We start from the raw sequence: 18,671 nt of genomic DNA on the forward strand, positions 1-18,671 counted from the left end.
AATAATAATAATAATAAAATTTTACATACATGCTAAGTCATGGTAGGAATAGCGCTATGCATGACCTGGGCCAGTGATTAATAATGAAAACAGTTTCCTATTCTATTATTAATTCTATGATATGCATCTTGACCACACACATACAAAAACCCTCTGTATTAGGAGTTTAAGTGAACTCAATACTGGGAGATCAAAACCACCAGCAATTACAATTGCAAATTGTTTTTTTTTCTGTCACTGGATGAGGTTATAGAACATAAGAGAAGATAAAAATATGACCAACATAGACAGTTCTGTATGAATGTAGACCGTTCCAACAGTGCTCTGTTCTTTCTTATCATCCCACAAAGATACACCTCTACAAATGACAAGTTGCCCCTGAAACTCAGGTGTTTTGTTTTGTTTGCAGAACATTCAAAATACTGTTAAAATTAGCAGCAGGGAGAATTCTTTGTTATTCTGTGCTTTCTGTATGTCTAAAGCATATGAAGCATTAAAATGGATTAATCATTTCTGATGTTTTGCTTTAAGTATATATATGCTGCCCTATAACTAAATTCTGAGTGGCTCACAATAAGAATTGCTGCTTGGGATAGTGCTCAGATTCTTCTACAAACTCTCATTGCTGAATCAAACTTCAAATATTTTTATTATTTATTTAGTTTCTATCCCACCCGTCCACCTTTTAAGTATATGCTCTTCCTTTGCACAGAAAAACAAACATTAGTCAATGTAGAGGTTGCTCACAATAAAGCAAAAAATATAAATTTTGTTAAATAAACTTACTGGAATCGGGCATAATACGGAGATCACCTTCTTTATAGTCATCTAAGAGCTGGTACATGTACAAGACAGGATCCTTCTCATAGGTAATATAAAACCATGTGTTCATTATTGGTGCCCGAGCCAAGACCATTCCTCTCCATTCATCTTTTGAACCATCTTCTGTTTCAAACATATGTTCCACTGCTTTGCCAATCATTGTGTCTGCCAGGTGGGCATCACTGATTCGAGAGGAAGCTGGAAGATGTAGACCAAAATTTGATTAATATTTTTTTCTAGAAGAATGGCTACTACATCTTAAAGAGGCCAAGAAAATAGCAAACTTAATGTAAGAGACTAAAGTTATTTCCCTGAAATCAAAGCAAAGTAATTCTTCTGGTTTATCCAGGCAGGTACAGGATTCTACTATTCATCATTACACATGAAATTATTTCTAACTATGACATTTACATGAAGTTACTACTTTCCCCCTACTTCAATAATTATTATCCTTTTGAGGCTAAAGGGGACAATTCTAGTTAAGTAAACTGATGCATTATGCACTGAATGAGCCTCTATTTTTCATGCATTTCATAAAATGGATCCTAGTTCACAAAAGCTTATGCCATAATAAATTTGTTAATATTTAAGGTGCTATAACATTCTTTGATTTTTTTTAAAAAAAGAGATTATAATGAGGTAGCAGCCAAAAACAAGATTACTGATTTTTTAACATTATGGGAAATATGGATTCCATTGCCTTAGAACTTACTATTAGATATTCACTGCTGACTAAAAGAAGCAAACATGCACTGACAGGGAACAGCTTGGTGAAATCGCAGGTCTCAATCCAGTAAGAAGAAAAGTTTCCCAAGGAATTAAAATAAATTAGTAATGCTGTACTAAGTTCGTAATGAAACAACTGCATATAAGTCAGTTCATATTTATCTCAAGGATTATACAGCATTGCGTTCAAAGCACAATTCTAATATTAGAAATGTTACCACAATTCTAATGAGAGGGGTTGCCATCGTCATGTCCTCCAGATATTATTGGACTCCCAACAGCCCCAGTATGGCCAATGCTCAGGGATTATGGGAGTTGTAATACAACATCGGGAGGCCACCACTGTATGGAGCCCGCCCGCTGTATGATATATACTTTTAACACAAAATTCATGTATGTTAAGACGAGTCCTCATAGATCATACTAAACCCATCATATTTTGTATCCTGCCTCCTACAGCAGCCAACCAGATGCCTCTGGGAAGCCCACAATCAAGGTATAAAGACAATAGCCCTCTCCTATTGTTGTTTTCCGGCAGCAGGCTGCCTTTGAACTGGGAGACTATGATTAATAGTTAGCAACAGACATGAATTGTCTCATCCTCTTTTCAAGCCATCTGAGCTAGTGGCCATCACCAAATCGTATGATCAGCAGCTAAGGCCTTTTCAGTGGTGGTTCCCCATTTGTGGAATGTGCTCCCCAGTGAGGTACATATGTCTCCATCACTATTGACTTTCAGGATGAATTTCAAAACATTCCTGCTTACCCAGGAATTTGAAGGCTAAAGCGGACTGTTCCTGGCAACCCAAAGATCACCGATGAAAGAATATTTTTTAACTGCATTTTAAAATGTTTGTAATTGTATTTTGGAATGATTTCAACTGTTTTTAGTATGTTTTCCTTTTTTCTTGTTAAACTGTTTTGTTTATGTTTGCCACCCTAGGGTCCTTTGGGAGGAAGGGCAGGATATAAATTGAATAAATAACAACAACAATTGAGGAAGATTTCTCTCCATACACTTTTTCTATACCATGCATATTTTTTAAATAAACCTCTATTACAAGGATGGAGAATCTTTTTCAGTCCGAGGGCCACACTCCCTCACGGGCCACATGCCAATATGAGGGGGGTAAGAGGTAAAATTTCTATGCACACTTTTCTCCTCCCCCCCAACATCTCTCCATCCAGGCAAGCAAGAGGTTTTATCACAGTTCAGGAACATGTGCCAGCTAGGCAAAATCACTCGAAATGGGGCAGGACCAGTGAGAAGAGTAGTCTAGGCATGGCCTGGACAGAGTCCCAAAGGCCAAGAAGAGGCCTGGGCATCTGATTTGGTACCTGGGCCAGAAGTTCCCCACCTCTGCTCTATTGTGTCCTTGAAAAGGGAAAGGTTCACAGTTTGGGGTGCTCCTTCATCCATGTGAAAGAGGTGGTGATCTGACCACTCCTGAAAAAGCTCACCCTGGACCCATCGGTTTGTAACTACTACTGCCCAGTGGCAAATGCCCCCTTTTTAGGGAAGGTGATCGAGAGGTTGTGGTGCAGCAATTGCAAGTACTCTTGGATGAAACAGATTATCTTGACCCATTCCAATCTGGGTTCAGGCCTGGTTATGGGACTGAATCAGCTTTGGCCGCCCTGATGGATTACCTTTATTGGGAGAAGGACAGGGGGAGTGCAACCCTAGTATTCTTCCTTGATCTCTCAGCAGCTTTTGACACCAATGACCATGGTATCCTTCTGGGCCGACAGAGTGAGCTGGGTATCAGAGACACTGTTTTACACTGGTTCCAATCTTATGTCCAGGTTTGTTTTCAGAGAATAGCACTGGGCGATTGTCTTTGGGCCCCCTGGCAGTTGTGCTCTGCGGTGCCATAGGGTACCATCTTGTCCCCAATGCTGTTTAACATCAATATGAAGCCCTTGGGAGTGGTCATCAGGAGATCTGGGGTGAGGTGACAGCAGTACGCTGATGATACCCAGCTCTATTTTTCTGTAACATCTGAATCAGAAGAGGCCGTGTAAGCCCTGGACTAGTGCCTGGACTTGGTGGTGGGCTGGATGAGGGCCAGTAAACTGAGTCTGAGTCCTGGCAAGACAGAGGCACTATAGGTTAATGGTTCCCAAGTTTGGATAATTGATCAACTGCCTGCTTTGGATGGGGTCGTACTCCCTCTGAAAGAGCAAGTTCGTAGTCTGGGGGGTGCTCCTGGATCCATCCTTGTCGCTAGAGGCCCAGGTGACCTCAGTGGCTAGGAGTGCCTTTTATCAGCTTTGGCTGGTAAGACAGCTGTGGCAGTTTCTGGACCAGGATAACCTGACCACTACTGTCCATTCACTGGTAACCTCCAGGCTGGATTACTGTAATGTGCTCTATGTGGGGCTGCCCTTGAGGTTGGTCCGGAAGCTGCAGCTAGAGTAAAATGCGGCGGCACGACAGCTCACTGGGGCAGGGTATCGCCAACATGTCATCCCGCTGCTGAAAGAATTGCACTGGCTGCCCATTAGCTATCGGACCAAGTTCAAGGTTCTGGTGTACAAAGCCCTATACAGTTTGGGACCAGGATACGTGAAAGACCATCTTACCCCTTATATACCCAGTCAATCACTACGCTCCGAAGGTGAGGGTCTCCTGCAGATACCAGCTTATCAGGAGATCCATTCCACACAACATAGGAAGCAGACCTTTAGTGTAGTGGAACCTACCCTTTGGAATTCCCTCCCCTTATACATTAGACAGGCACCATCTCTGTTATCTTTTTGGCACCTCCTGAAGACCTTCCTCTTTCAACAAGCCTTTTCAGTAGAGGCCTTATCCAAGTCTGCATTTGTATTGGAATTGCTGTTTAAGATGTTTTTAAAGATGTTTTGTTTTAATATGTTTTAAAGGATGTTTAAGTGTGTTTTGTTTGCTGCTCTGGGTTGCTTCTGGGAGGAAGGCTGGGATATAAAATAAATAAATAAAAATTTATTTGCCGCTGGAGACACAGATGGCTTCTATGGCACAGAGTGTCTTATATCAGCTTAGGTTGCTATGCCAGCTGAAACCCTAAGTGGATAGGTGGTCCATGCTCTGGATACATCTGTTAGACCACTACCATGCCCTCTATGTGAGGCTACCTTCTGAAGACAGTAGAGGGCCTTCTCAGTTGTGCCGGTCCAAATTATGGACTGCTCTCCCCAGAAATGTCCATCTGGTGCTTACTTTGTTGTGCTTTTGGCACCCAAGGTATTACCTTCTCCACAAGTGTTTTAGACAATTAGCAGGATTGAAATTATCTGTTTTTAAGATCTTGCTCCTTTTTAGATGTGTTTTTCTGAGTAGCTGGATCTGCATTATGTGTATTTTAATAGTTTTTGTATTTTCTTGTTATGCACACAACCTATGAATTTTTACTGAAAGGTATATTAAAAGTACAAGACAATCTTAAATATCAATCAATCAAATAAAGAAAAAATAATTTTTCTTAATTCTTAAATAAAAATAATAATTTTAATAAAATTAATATATTTCTAAACTAAAAAACCTCAAATGCTTTAGCTTTTCTCTGGAGGGATGGCACTCCACTTTGGTTGACCTGTTTGGCACCTTTTACTTAATTTAAAGTATTTCTAAACTGTCCTTCATGCAATGGATTTCAACTCCACAATATCCTTTTTGAGATGGGACAATTAGAACCATACACAGTAATCCTAGTATGGTGATACCTTTCTATGGCAGTACAATATAGTTGTTTTCTTTTCAGTCACTTTTCTAATATTCCTAGAGTAGTCTTTCCCTAGTTGCGGTACATAGGGACTATTACTTCCATTTAGTTATCCACCAGGATACCAAGATCTATCTCCTGGTTAAGAACATAAGAAGAGCCTGCTGGATCAGGCCAGTTGCCCATCTAGTCCAGCATCCTGTTCTCACAGTGGCCAACCAGGTGCCTGGGAAGCCCGCAAGCAGGACCCGAGTGCAAGAACACTCTCCCCTCCTGAGGCTTCTGGCAACTGGTTTTCAGAAGCATGCTGCCTCTGACTAGGGTGGCAGAGCACAGCCATCACGGCTAGTAGCCATTGATAGTCTTGTCCTCCATGAATTTGTCTAATCTTCTTTTAAAGCCATCCAAGCTGGTGGCCATTACTGCATCTTGTGAAAGCAAATTCCATAGTTTAACTATGCGCTGAGTAAAGAAATACTTCCTTTTGCCTGTCCTGAATCTTCCAACATTCAGCTTCTTTGAATGTCCACGAGTTCTAGGACTTCCGGGAAGGGTTGCTGTGCCTGTGCTGCCTCTGAGTCGAGCTCTCGTCTCAGAAGAAGCTTTTTCAGCATTAAAATAAGTCAGAACGTTCTTTTTGACTGGTAAAGATTTTCTCCCGGGCAGGGAGAAACGTAGAGATTAGCCTGTTTTTGTGGGGAGGACTTGATTTCATCTATTTATGAGAGAAGGTTCAACCTGCAATGCTGGACGGACCTCCATCAAGCTCTAGCTGATTACAGCGACACGTTTATCTTTTCTTCAAAGAAAAACGGACTCTAACAGGCAAGCATCCTTCTTTCTATTTTCTTTTTTCACTTGGTTTAAATTGTTGCAGCAAAAAAGAGATTTGTCAATGAATCAGCTATAAAGAACTTCTGGGTGAGTTATAAATCTTCTCTTTTACTCACGAAATTAAGGAGGAAAGAAATCGAAAAAGTTTATCTTTGTTTTTATTGCAAAAAGCTGGTCTGGAGGTGCATTCTAAAGATACCAATGGAAGAGGGATTTCTATTTCGAGGAGGGAAAAAAATAAATAAATTTGATTTATGAACTTTGGAGTATTATATGTCCGGGACTATTTTTTTTTGGTCTATTTCATTTTGACGAATCTGCTTGTTCACGACGCCACTAACTATTTTGATGTTGGGAACTAAGTTTGTTTTGTATTCCTGGACACATAAGAGATAAGGCAGGTTGTACTGTCTACACTGATGTCAGCAAGCCTGGAATATTAACCCAATTGTGGCTGAAATAATTTTTGTTTTTGTGGTCTTAAGAATGGCAACCAGGAAAGTGACTGAGACCATGGAAGAAATTATGTTTCAGAAAATAATGGGTGAGATTGAGATAACGAAACAAACCCTGAGACAGGGTAGACAGGAGATGAAAATTGAATTTAACAAAATGACGCAGGAGCTTAAAGAAATAGGGGATTCTGTGAGAGAGGAATTTGATGGGATTAGAGATGAGAAAAGAAAAATTAAAGGGAAGCTACAAGCCCTGGAGATTGGAACAAATGTGAAACTGGAAAAAGATTTGGAGTTTATGGATGTTAGAAATAAAGTTTACTGTTTGGAATTCAACGTTGTCTCTGAAGAAATTAATGAAGATATTGGTGGTAAAGTTATCAATGTCTTGGATAATTTTCTGGACTGGAATGATGTGATGGAGCTTGACATAGAAAAAATCTATGGAATTAACTACAGATGTGTGACAATGGAAAAATTCTCAAGAGATGAGCCAGTGCATTTTGTAAAAAAAGAACAACAGAGATATGACTTTACAACAATATTTCAGCAACATATTCAGAATTGATGGCAAAGGAAATATTTCTGATAAAGGAAATCCCCATTAGACTCTTATTATATGACTATGGCTATGACAGCAAGATTATCATGGGATACTGATAATGGAAGAATGGATACTGAAACTACTGGACTTAATAGGACTATTGAAGATGGAAGATGGAATTAATATTGATAATGGAAGAATGGTTATTGAAATTATTGGACCTAACAGATTTGATGAGATGGAGTAATCGATATGTTTATTTGGACTATGGCTATGACAACAAGATTATTATGGGATACTGATAATGGAAGAATGGCTACTGAAATTATTGGACTTAACAGGATTATTGAAGATGGAAGATGGAATTAATATTGAAAATGGAAGAATGGCTATTGAAATTATTGGAACTAACAGATTTGAATGAGATGGATTAATCGACATGTTTATTTGGAGAAAAATTGAAAGATATATCTCTCAAGGAATTGAAACCTCTCTTTGACTTTTTGTGGAAAGAGTAAAGTAATGTTTATGAGATTTGATGATTAATTAAGATAACTACTGGAGGAAAGTGATTTTATAATATAATTTTAGAGACAGGATTGTTATATATTGTAGACTTATGACTGATCTATGACAAATTGGAAGTCACATTTTATTTTATTGTTTAATTATTTTTGTTTTGTTTTGTTTTTTGTCTTTGAAAATTTGAATAAAAATTAATGATAAAAAAAAGAATGTCCACGAGTTTTAGTATTATGAGGGAGAAGAACTTTTCTCTATCCACTTTCTCAATGCCATGCATAATTTTATACACTTCTATCATGTCTCCTCTGACCCGCCTTTTCTCTAAACTAAAAAGCCCCAAATGCTGCAACCTTTCCTTGTAAGGGAGTCGCTCCATCCCCTTGATCATTCTGGTTGCCCTCTTCTGAACCTTTTCCAACTCTAGAATATCCTTTTTGAGATGAGGCGACCAGAACTGTACACAGTATTCCAAATGCGGCCGCACCATAGATTTATACAATGGCATTATGATATCGGCTGTTTTATTTTCAATACCTTTCCTAATTATCGCTAGCATGGAATTTGCCTTTTTCACAGCTGCCGCACACTGGGTCGACATTTTCATCGTGCTGTCCACTACAACCCCGAGGTCTCTCTCCTGGTCGGTCACCGCCAGTTCAGACCCCATGAGCGTATATGTGAAATTAAGATTTTTTGCTCCAATATGCATAATTTTACACTTGTTTATATTGAATTGCATTTGCCATTTTTCTGCCCATTCACTCAGTTTGGAGAGGTCTTTTTGGAGCTCTTCCCAATCCCTGTTTGTTTTAACAACCCTGAACAATTTAGTGTCATCAGCAAACGTGGCCACTTCACTGCTCACTCCTAATTCTAGGTCATTAATGAACAAGTTGAAAAGTACAGGTCCCAATACCGATCCTTGAGGGACTCCACTTTCTACAGCCCTCCATTGGGAGAACTGTCCGTTTATTCCTACTCTCTGCTTTCTGCTTCTTAACCAATTTCTTATCTACAAGAGGACCTCTCCTCTTATTCCATGACTGCTAAGCTTCCTCAGAAGCCTTTGGTGAGGTACCTTGTCAAACGCTTTTTGAAAGTCTAAGTACACTATGTCCACTGGATCACCTCTATCTATATGCTTGTTGACACTCTCAAAGAATTCTAATAGGTTACTGAGACAGGACTTTCCCTTGCAGAAGCCATGCTGGCTCTGCTTCAGCAAGGCTTGTTCTTCTATGTGCTTAGTTAATCTAGCTTTAATAATACTTTCTACCAGTTTTCCAGGGACAGAAGTTAAGCTAACTGGCCTGTAATTTCCGGGATCCCCTCTGGATCCCTTTTTGAATATTGGCGTTACATTTGCCACTTTCCAGTCCTCAGGCATGGAGGAGGACCCGAGGGACAAGTTACATATTTTAGTTAGCAGATCAGCAATTTCACATTTGAGTTCTTTGAGAGCTCTCGGGTGGATGCCATCCTGGCCTGGTGATTTGTCAGTTTTTATATTGTCCATTAAGCCTAGAACTTCCTCTCTCGTTACCACTATTTGTCTCAGTTCCTCAGAATCCCTTCCTGCAAATGTTAGTTCAGGTTCAGGAATCTGCCCTATATCTTCCACTGTGAAGACAGATGCAAAGAATTCATTTAGCTTCTCTGCAATCTCCTTATCGTTCTTTAGTACACCTTTGACTCCCTTATCATCCAAGGGTCCAATCGCCTCCCTAGATGGTCTCCTGCTTTGAATGTATTTATAGAATTTTTTGTTGTTGGTTTTTATGTTCTTAGCAATGTGCTCCTCAAATTCTTTTTTAGCATCCCTTATTGTCTTCTTGCATTTCTTTTGCCAGAGTTCGTGTTCTTTTTTATTTTCTTCATTCGGACAAGACTTCCATTTTCTGAAGGAAGACTTTTTGCCTCTAAGAGCTTCCTTGACTTTGCTCGTTAACCATGCTGGCATCTTCTTGGCCCTGGCGGTACCTTTTCTGATCTGCGGTATGCACTCCTGTTGAGCTTTTAATATAGTGTTTCTAAACAACTTCCAAGCATTTTCGAGTGATGTGACCCTCTGGACTTTGTTTTTCAGCTTTCTTTTTACCAATCCCCTCATTTTTGTGAAGTTTCCTCTTTTGAAGTCAAATGTGACCGTGTTGGATTTTCTTGGCAATTGGCCATTTACATGTATGTTTAATTTAATAGCACTGTGGTCACTGCTCCCAATCGGTTCAACAACACTTACATCTTGCACCAGGTCCCGGTCCCCACTGAGGATTAAGTCCAGGGTTGCCGTCCCTCTGGTTGGTTCCATGACCAACTGGTCTAGGGAATAGTCATTTAGAATATCTAGAAACTTTGCTTCTCTGTCATGACTGGAACACATATGCGGCCAGTCTATGTCCGGGTAGTTGAAGTCACCCATTACTACCACATTTCCTAGTTTGGATGCTTCCTCAATTTCATATCTCATCTCAAGGTCTCCCTGAGCATTTTGATCAGGGGGACGATAGATCGTTCCCAGTATTAAGTCCCTCCTGGGGCATGGTATCACCACCCACAACGATTCTGTGGAGGAGTCTGCCTCTTCTGGGGTTTCGAGCTTGCTGGATTCAATGCCTTCTTTCACGTATAGAGCAACTCCGCCACCAATACCTCCTTCCCTGTCCTTCCGATATAGTTTATATCCAGGGATAACTGTATCCCACTGGTTTTCTCCATTCCACCAGGTCTCCGTTATGCTCACTATATCAATGCTCTCCTCTAAGACCAAGCACTCCAGTTCTCCCATCTTGGTTCGGAGGCTCCTAGCATTAGCGTACAGGCACTTGTAAGCAGTGTCTCTCTTCAAGTGTCTTTGGCACTTGTGGTTTGGCCTGTGGTAATTTTACTCTTCTGAATTTATATCCTGTGCCCCTGCTCTCACAATGACTACTTCTAGGCCTACCCCTTTAAAAATTTCATCATTTCTTTGGTTTTTATCCCAGGGGGGAGGTTTATTCCGAACCGGACCTTTCTCAGCTCCTGTCGGGTTTCCCCCCTCAGTCAGTTTAAAAGCTGCTCTGCCACCTTTTTAATTTTAAGTGCCAGCAGTCTGGTTCCATTCTGATTCAAGTGGAGCCCGTCCCTTTTGTACAGGCCCGGCTTGTCCCAAAATGTTCCCCAGTGCCTAACAAATCCAAGGCCTTCCACCCAACACCATCGTCTCATCCACGCATTGAGACTGCAAAGCTGTGCCTGTCTGGCTGGTCCTGCGCGTGGAACCGGTAGCATTTCAGAGAAAGCCACCTTGGAGGTCCTGGCTTTCAGCATCCTAGCTAGCAACCTAAATTTTGCTTCCAGGACCTCACAGCTGCATTTCCCCATGTCGTTGGTGCCAACGTGCACCACGACCACTGACTCCTCCCCAGCACTGTCTACCAAACTATCTAAACGACGGGCGATATCCGCAACCTTCGCACCAGGCAGGCAAAACATCTTGCGGTCTACACGCCCATCACACACCCCACTGTCTATGTTCCTAATGGTTAGTCAGTGTCAGATCATACATAACTGATAGAAACTGAGGTTAGGATTTTTTGTCCCCATGAGCATCACTTAGTTACATTGAACCTCATTTGCCATTTTGATGTCCATCCATCTAATCTGGAAAAACTTCACTCTTCAATTTTCGCAGTCCTGAATAATATGGTTTCTTTTGAAAATCTGTCTACCTCATTGTTCACTCCTAACTCAAGATAATTTATTAACAAAGTTAAAGCGCCAGTCCCAATACAGATTCTTGAGGGACCTCACTTCTTACATCCCTTTACTGGGAAAACTGTCCATTTGCTCCTACTCTTTGCTTCCTATTTAGCCAGTTACTGATCCCTAAGAGACTCCCCTCTAATATCATGAATGCTAGGCTTGCTCAGGAGCAATTGGTGAGGGGTTCTGCCAAAAGCTTTTTGAAAGTCCAGATATACAATGAATCCATACATACAATGTCTGCCAAATCACCACTATCTATATACTTGACAATACTCTTGTGTATTGAATGGAATCTTCCATTCCTTTATCTAATAGGTCAGCCTCCTCCCTGGCTGGTTTCCTGCTTCAGATGAAAATAAATGTGTGCTGGTCTTAAATATATCCCTCAAGTTATTTTTCTGCTTGCCTTGTCAGTTTTACATTTCCTTTGCCAGAGTCTGTGTTCCTTTGTGTTCTAATCCAGGAAGAGTTCCATTTTCTGAAGGAACTTTTTGCCTTTTTACAGCTTGCTTGACCGTCTGTTAATGATACTGTCATCAACTTGGACTAGTAGGTACTTCTTCTAATCTGTGGTTTACAGAAGCTTCTATTACCATGGTATTAAATAATCTCCAAGAATCTTGGAAAGATTTGTTGAATTTCATATTCTTTTTAACTACCTTTCCCATTGCAATTTGTTGAGCCATTCTGAATTTTGATAAGATCTTTGCCAATTCATGCTTTTCTTAAGATGTCTACATAGCAAGCATTGCTGTTAGAGAATCAGCCAAAAAGGGAGGGGAGAAGCCAGATTCCCATCTTGGATTTGTGTGAGGTACTCTTCAGATATGACAGAACATCATAGACATCATCAAACATTAGGAAAGTGTAGATTGTTATTGTATTGTTATTGAAAGATGTTGCTGGAGTGGTGGAAGGGGTGGAGCACATTATGTTACCTTGTCACTTTTATTCTGATCTTCGCACTCTGTTCATCTATCCCTGCCTTCTTAAAAGGATCGGAACTTTTGAAGAAAATGAAGTCCATGTTTTACTTGAAGATCGAGATCCATTCATCACGGATATGGTTGCGAAATTCTGTGTTGCGGCCATGGCTCGCAGAAAGAGCTTGGTCCAATCATCTTAAATTTTATTTCAATTATTTTATCACCTGGTATCAGGCTTGGGTAAAATGTATTTTATATGTCTGTATTTATATTTGTGTTTAAATTGCTGGTCTTGGACCGAATTAAATAAAATTCACCAAATTCGCTGTTGCTTTTTTAACAACATTGATATTTTGCTATTTACATTTTTGTACACTGTATTGTTCTTTTCTGATGTGTGTTTTGTATTTGTGTTTATTTTTTGGGAGCCACCTTGAGGGCCTTTTTGGCCAAAAGGCAACATAGGAATAAACAGTAACATAAATAACGTAGCATAACTAGCCCCCCAGTTTTTAGAAGATTTCTCCTTTGAAATTAAATGCAACTGTGCTGAACTTTCCTGGCAACTTTACATTGTGATCACTGTTTCAAGTTCAGCTACACTTAAACTAGGACCCAAGCACCATTTATGATTTAAGTCCAGAGTCAACTCTCCTCTGCTACTTTTTAAGCTTGGTGTTACTATCCACAGCAATTCTGTTAAACAATTAGTTCCTCTATGTTTTCTAGTATATTGTAGCCTTTATGGACATAGTACCTCTAGTCATATCCCCATTTAGATGACCAAGCAACTTTACGGCCTGAATTGTCTGGAACTGGATTCTTCCAATTCCTGGCTGTTTTGGGGGCCTTTAAGTAGAACACTAGGCCTTTGATATAGGCAAAAATCCTAGTGCACTCTATATGCATGGATACCTTTGAAGACCATTTGAAAACTCCAATCAATTCAAACTGTGGCAACCATGGCGATGAGAATGTCATTGGGAGCAACTACCACCTGTACTAAGCTATCTCCATTACACTCTCCCCAATTTTTCAATTCTAATTCAAATTGATTACTTTAAGCAAAAGCAAATTAAGCTTTTCAAGCACTTACTGTAGAGTTTTTCTACCCCTGCCCAGACACTAACATCACACAACAGAGCCTTGGTCCAAGTACCATCTTTGCTAGAGGCTAGCTTGTTGACAAGAGGAAAGATCTTTTCTATAGTGGTGCCTTCACTGTGCAATTCTCTTCCTGCACACAATGCCAGCTTTGCAAAAGCTTGTGTTTCAGTGGGCAGGCCTTGGTGTTTAATGAACTAGTGAGTTTGCATATTCTCTGTAATCTGCCAGACAGGTTTTTCTATTTGGATCTGCTGCATTGTAATTTATGAAAATTTTTTATTATTGTACTTTAATTTGTAGTTTTATATTGCTTCTAATATGGCGTTAGCTGCCCTGAGGACTCCATGAAGCCACGTCTTGTTTTCTTATTGCAGAGAATGGTTCCCCATTAATTTCAACCTTTGTCAGTGCTACCAGCCTTGATGCTTAAAAACTAGGCCACCTATTAAAGTAAGTTTTAGAGGTCCTCTGGTGTGTTCCAACATCCCCTGAAACATAAACAGGGGAGTGCCTTTTCTGTTGCACTTACTGGAACTCCCTGCTGAGGGAGGCACATCTTGCTCCATCTTTAACGATGTTCCAGAAACTTGTCAAAACCTTCCTTTGGGGTTGTAGATTTATTTTATTGCATTAGTTTTAAATTGCTACACTGCTACTGTTGGTGTAATTTTGTTCTCTTTGGTTGTTTTTTGGTGTTTTAATCTTTTTGTAAATGATATTTTACAGTTTTATTATTTTTTGATTTTGTTAGGTATCTTCAGCTTTCTATTACAAAGGGCTTAAATAAAACACATGTACACACACTCTCAGGGCCCTTCAAGACACTTACCAACTCTATCTGGAAGGACTTCGAGCGCTGAAACTCTTTCGTCTTTGTGTAGTTCTAGTCCATAGACACAATCAAATCCATCATATTTGATAAGGTAGAGGCTGGGATTTACAGGAACCTGATCTAGGACTGTGCCTTTCCACTGTGTCACAGGTCCACTTCCTTCTTTCCATCCGTGCTGTATTCTGCAGCCTACAATATTTCTCCTGGGTTGAGAAATAGGTTTGCTTGGTCCCACGTTATTTCGATGCTTTCTGTATTTATACATATACACACAAATGCACACATATATAAAGGCATAAGCTTTAAAGACAGTTGAAATATTCCAATATATTTTACAGAATGAAGCACCTCAAACTAGAGTACACTTTTATGCTTAACCAAGAAATATACAAACTTATTTTAAGGAACATGCCCAGGCATGCTTGACCTCCCTTTAAGAGCAGTAGCATATTAAGGGAATAGCATTGCAGCCCCCACCCCCAGCAGGCCAGATGTCTCCTGATATAGGATGCATACAGGTTCTTCATGTATTTCCAGAACTGGTCCAGAACCCACAGGATTAGTATGTATTTTAATTGTATTTTAATTTATGTTAATGTTTTTGTGATTTTATTGTTTACAATTTTATAGTGTACATGTTTGATTTTATTTTTGTCAGCCACCCTGAGTGCCAAGGGCAGGATAGAAATATTTTAAATAAAATAAATAAATAAAATAATAGTAGTGGGTCTGGGTTCACTCCAAGAACATTTCCATTGTAATCAGGAACTGTAGTTAAGTCACAGAAACCATGGCAGTGGCCCCACAAACGGGGAATTGGATTGTGATTCCTAAATACTTTTAAATGGCCCTTTAAGATTAATCTTTTTCACTGTGGCCTTTAGAAGTTAATTATGACTTGAGTTGCAGAAATGGAACTGCAATTATTAAGAGTTATGTTGAACAGTGTATGGTTTATACTGGCCTTAAATACTGTTTTGAAGAAAATGTGTGTTTAAGAGTTTTAAATGGTTTTAGTACTATATTCTGATATGTACAGTATGTGTTGATAGTTTGGAAACTGCTTTGGATACATTTTTTTGCCAGAAAAGCAGTCTAAGCCCACACACACACACATTGTTAAACTGAAGCTGATATGGTCAGAAAAGCTGGTATTAAGACATTTTTTGGTTCTAGAGTCCAAACAATGTTCTACTGGTGTTCTTGGATTTCATTTGTTAGTTTCAGTGCCTTTGGTTTTGTACCAAAATGATTATCAGGTGCTACACAGTGCAAAGTGTTAAAATGCTTATTTACATATGAGGGCTGCAACCCAATTGATCTTCACCAGAACATTCACACAACTCCTGAAATGTCTCTGTAAAGCTGACAAAACTACAGTCTGCTCCCAGAAGTTCCAAAGCATGGGATTTTAAGGATTACAAAGCCACTTACTTGTGGGAAGCTCTCTTCTTCATCATGTTGGCAGACACACCTGCATGCCCTGAAAGAAAGAGGTCAACAGTGACTAAACCACCAGGCATAGGTGCATGAAGATTTAACCTCACAGACATATTTCTTATCTCATGCAGTATTTATTTACTGTGCTTACATTCACTTTAACACAGCACATAAATTTATTAAAATGCTAACAAAAATGAATTTCATCAGGCCTATTCAACCCAGCTTTATACCACAGGTGAGGAGCCTCCAGGCCAAATTAGGTCTGTCAGGCCTCCTGATCTAGCCCACAAGCCCATATTTCCCTGGATATGCCCACCTATCCCTTGCCTGATATCATGACATCTGGCATGGGACAAGTAAAGGAACAGTTGCAGAAGAACGATTGGGAGCCTTAGAGTGTGTTCCTGATTGATCTTTTGCAAGCATAGTGTGCATTTGGCATCGAATGCAAACAGCATTTGGATCCACTCAATAATTCCCCAGTGGATATGACCCATACGATTGAATACAAGCTATGCTTGTAAAGGAATAATCAGAAGCGCACTTCTTAAGCACGACTTGTGTGTGGCACTCAATACAAGTTGTGCTTTTGCTGGGGTCATATCCAATGAGACCACTGGAGTGGATCCAAGGTTGGCTTGCATTCAGTGCCAAATTTAAACAGCACTGCTCCAGCCGAGGCTGGATTCACCTGATGTCTATGATGTCAGGTGAATGACAAAGTGGGGGCCATCTAGCTAAAAATGGTTTCTCATCCACTTTACACCATCACAAGCTTTTCTGCCATCAAAGACCAAGCACCTCAGGCATGCAGTTCCTGAGCTAGGCTTGCCTAGGGTATAGCACCAAAAGATAGATGCTTAGAGGTAGAGATCATTATGTCAAATTTTGCTTCTTTCATACACTGCACAATCACCAGATAAAATGCCAAACCTTTTTTTTTATTGTGGATTGCCGGTCATCATTGCAGACTGCCATTCATCTGGCCACTGAGTATCTATAATGGGGGGAGGGGGTTGGTTCTTACATCATCCGACTATTAGCACCTAGAGAAAGTACATATCTGGTCTTGCTTCTGTCCAATTTCTTGGGACAATCAACTAAGTCCTACTCAGAGTAGATCCACTGAAATTAATCAACCTAAGTTAGTCATGTATATTAATATCAATGGGTCTACTCTGAGTAGGACTAGCACTGAATACCACTCAATATGTTTTGGATTTTCAAGCATACTCAAAACTAGGACCAGGATACTGTTGGTAAGGGGCCTATCTTGCATAGTTGTTTCTCCAGGACTTCCCAGTTAGAAGTTTTGGTGGGCATTCTGCCAAAGACCTAGCTATCAAAGGCAAAAGCAGCTACAGGCACAGACGTCTATGGATAAGGGATATCTTGGGTCATAGTTGCAGGAAAAGCCTCTGATCTTTAACAGATACTTATCAAGCCAACAATTAAAAAAAATAGTCTTAAGATTGCCATATGGGCATTGTGATTAGTCATATTCAAAGAAACCACATGTGCCCTAGAGAGATGGATTACACCCATCATCTCATCATATCCAGTATACGTCCAATCTAACCAATGTCCAACAATCTCTAAACAGAAATATCTCTGCTCCAATAGCTAGTTATTCTCTTCTACCTAATTTGCCTTAAAAATTAGCACTCTGAAAGAAGCTGTTTCAAAATTAAATCTTTCTATTGGCTGGATCCACATGTGCGAGCAACATGAAACCCAAAATATTCGAAAGCAAAATTGGTTTCCCAAAGCATCATTACTCAACAAGGGACCCCCCCCCCGGGAAACAGATCACCTATCCTAGACAGCTGATTTCCATCCCAGTGTGGTGTAGTGATTAGGGTGTTTGATGAGGGTTTGGGAGACAAAATTCTCTGGGTGACCTTCAGCCACTCACCAATTCTCAGCCAAACAAACCTCACAGGGTTGTTGAGGATAATATAGAAAGGGGAAGAACTATGTATGCTACCTTGAGCTCTTTGTAGGAAATGTGGAATATAAATCAATAAATAAGTGGGTGCTGACTTTTAGCCTAGTACCTTAAAGTAGTTTTCTGACCTGACACGAAGATACCAGCACAGAGCCAAATAGTTCTATTTTTGAGTTCTTTTCTATAATTGCCTGTACTTATTGATGCTTTTGTCTTTTGTTTGAACTAATGAAGCTTTTTTTTTGAGGGGGTGATGACTGCTGTAGTTCTGATGGGAGCTCATTATATGCATATGTTTAGATATGCAAGTAGTATTATATCAACTTCCCACACTTCTGCAGGTAGCACCCAAAGACTCCAATAATAATAATAATAATAAAAAACAATAGTTCAATAAACTAAAAACTGCAGATACAACCAATCAAGGACACCTTAAAAGATACTAAGATGAAACTATAAATAAGTGAGCTTGAAGTCTTTGCAAGGCGGGAGGGATAGATCTGCTCCCAAGTACACTCTTTCAAGCTCTTTTTCCAAAAAATATCCTTACCTTCAAGTAGAAATAATATCCTACAGGGATATAGTGGCAGCAATATACCTCTGTAGTGAAACCCAGAGGAAGAAGATTTTAGTCATAACTATTTAACAGGTCTGTTAGTTCTTCAGTTCTCCAAATGGAGTAATCAATGACTCACTCATACAATTCTTAAAAATATTTGAAAATGTTTACTGAACATGCAACACCATAAATGCTAGTGTTATAAAAAGACCCAGCACTTCCAGAATGCTGATGATGTTCGTGATCTGTGCAAACAGATACCTTGACATTAAATTCTCACAGTATTATTTTCAAGACAAGACACTTATCTATGCTTTACTGATGGAAAAGTTTCAAACTAGAGAGCTCACCCAAGATCGTGGTGTAGGAGTGGATATCAATTCAGATTTCCAACTTTGAGAATCGGCAAGTCGTTTTTCCTGTTGACTTATTAGAACTGAAGACTAGCAGCTGAATTAATGCACAAGATAGCAATATGTTAAATTACATAGAGTTGAGG

The 18,671-nt window shown here is 39.8% G+C and overlaps 1 protein-coding gene across 7 annotated transcripts in view; it reads right to left on the reverse strand.

Annotated features, from left to right (window-relative positions):
- Positions 1 to 18,671, reverse strand: part of SPIN1 (spindlin 1) — a 64,574-nt gene that overhangs the window by 4,696 nt on the left and 41,207 nt on the right. For 4 of the 7 annotated variants that reach the window (XM_061626130.1, XM_061626137.1, XM_061626144.1 and 1 more), the window contains 3 exons: positions 15,657 to 15,705; positions 14,220 to 14,473; positions 787 to 1,020 (listed from right to left, as the gene is read on the reverse strand). In XM_061626130.1, the coding sequence (XP_061482114.1) occupies positions 787 to 1,020; positions 14,220 to 14,473; positions 15,657 to 15,705 (537 nt within the window). Of the gene's footprint in view, positions 1 to 786; positions 1,021 to 14,219; positions 14,474 to 15,656; positions 15,706 to 18,163; positions 18,214 to 18,522; positions 18,623 to 18,671 lie in introns of all 7 variants that reach the window. The other 3 variants (XM_061626160.1, XM_061626165.1, XM_061626154.1) reach the window with 3 other exon arrangements.

This window comes from Rhineura floridana, chromosome 1 (assembly GCF_030035675.1).
Source record: "Rhineura floridana isolate rRhiFlo1 chromosome 1, rRhiFlo1.hap2, whole genome shotgun sequence".
In the NCBI taxonomy this organism is placed as follows: Eukaryota; Metazoa; Chordata; class Lepidosauria; order Squamata; family Rhineuridae; genus Rhineura; species Rhineura floridana.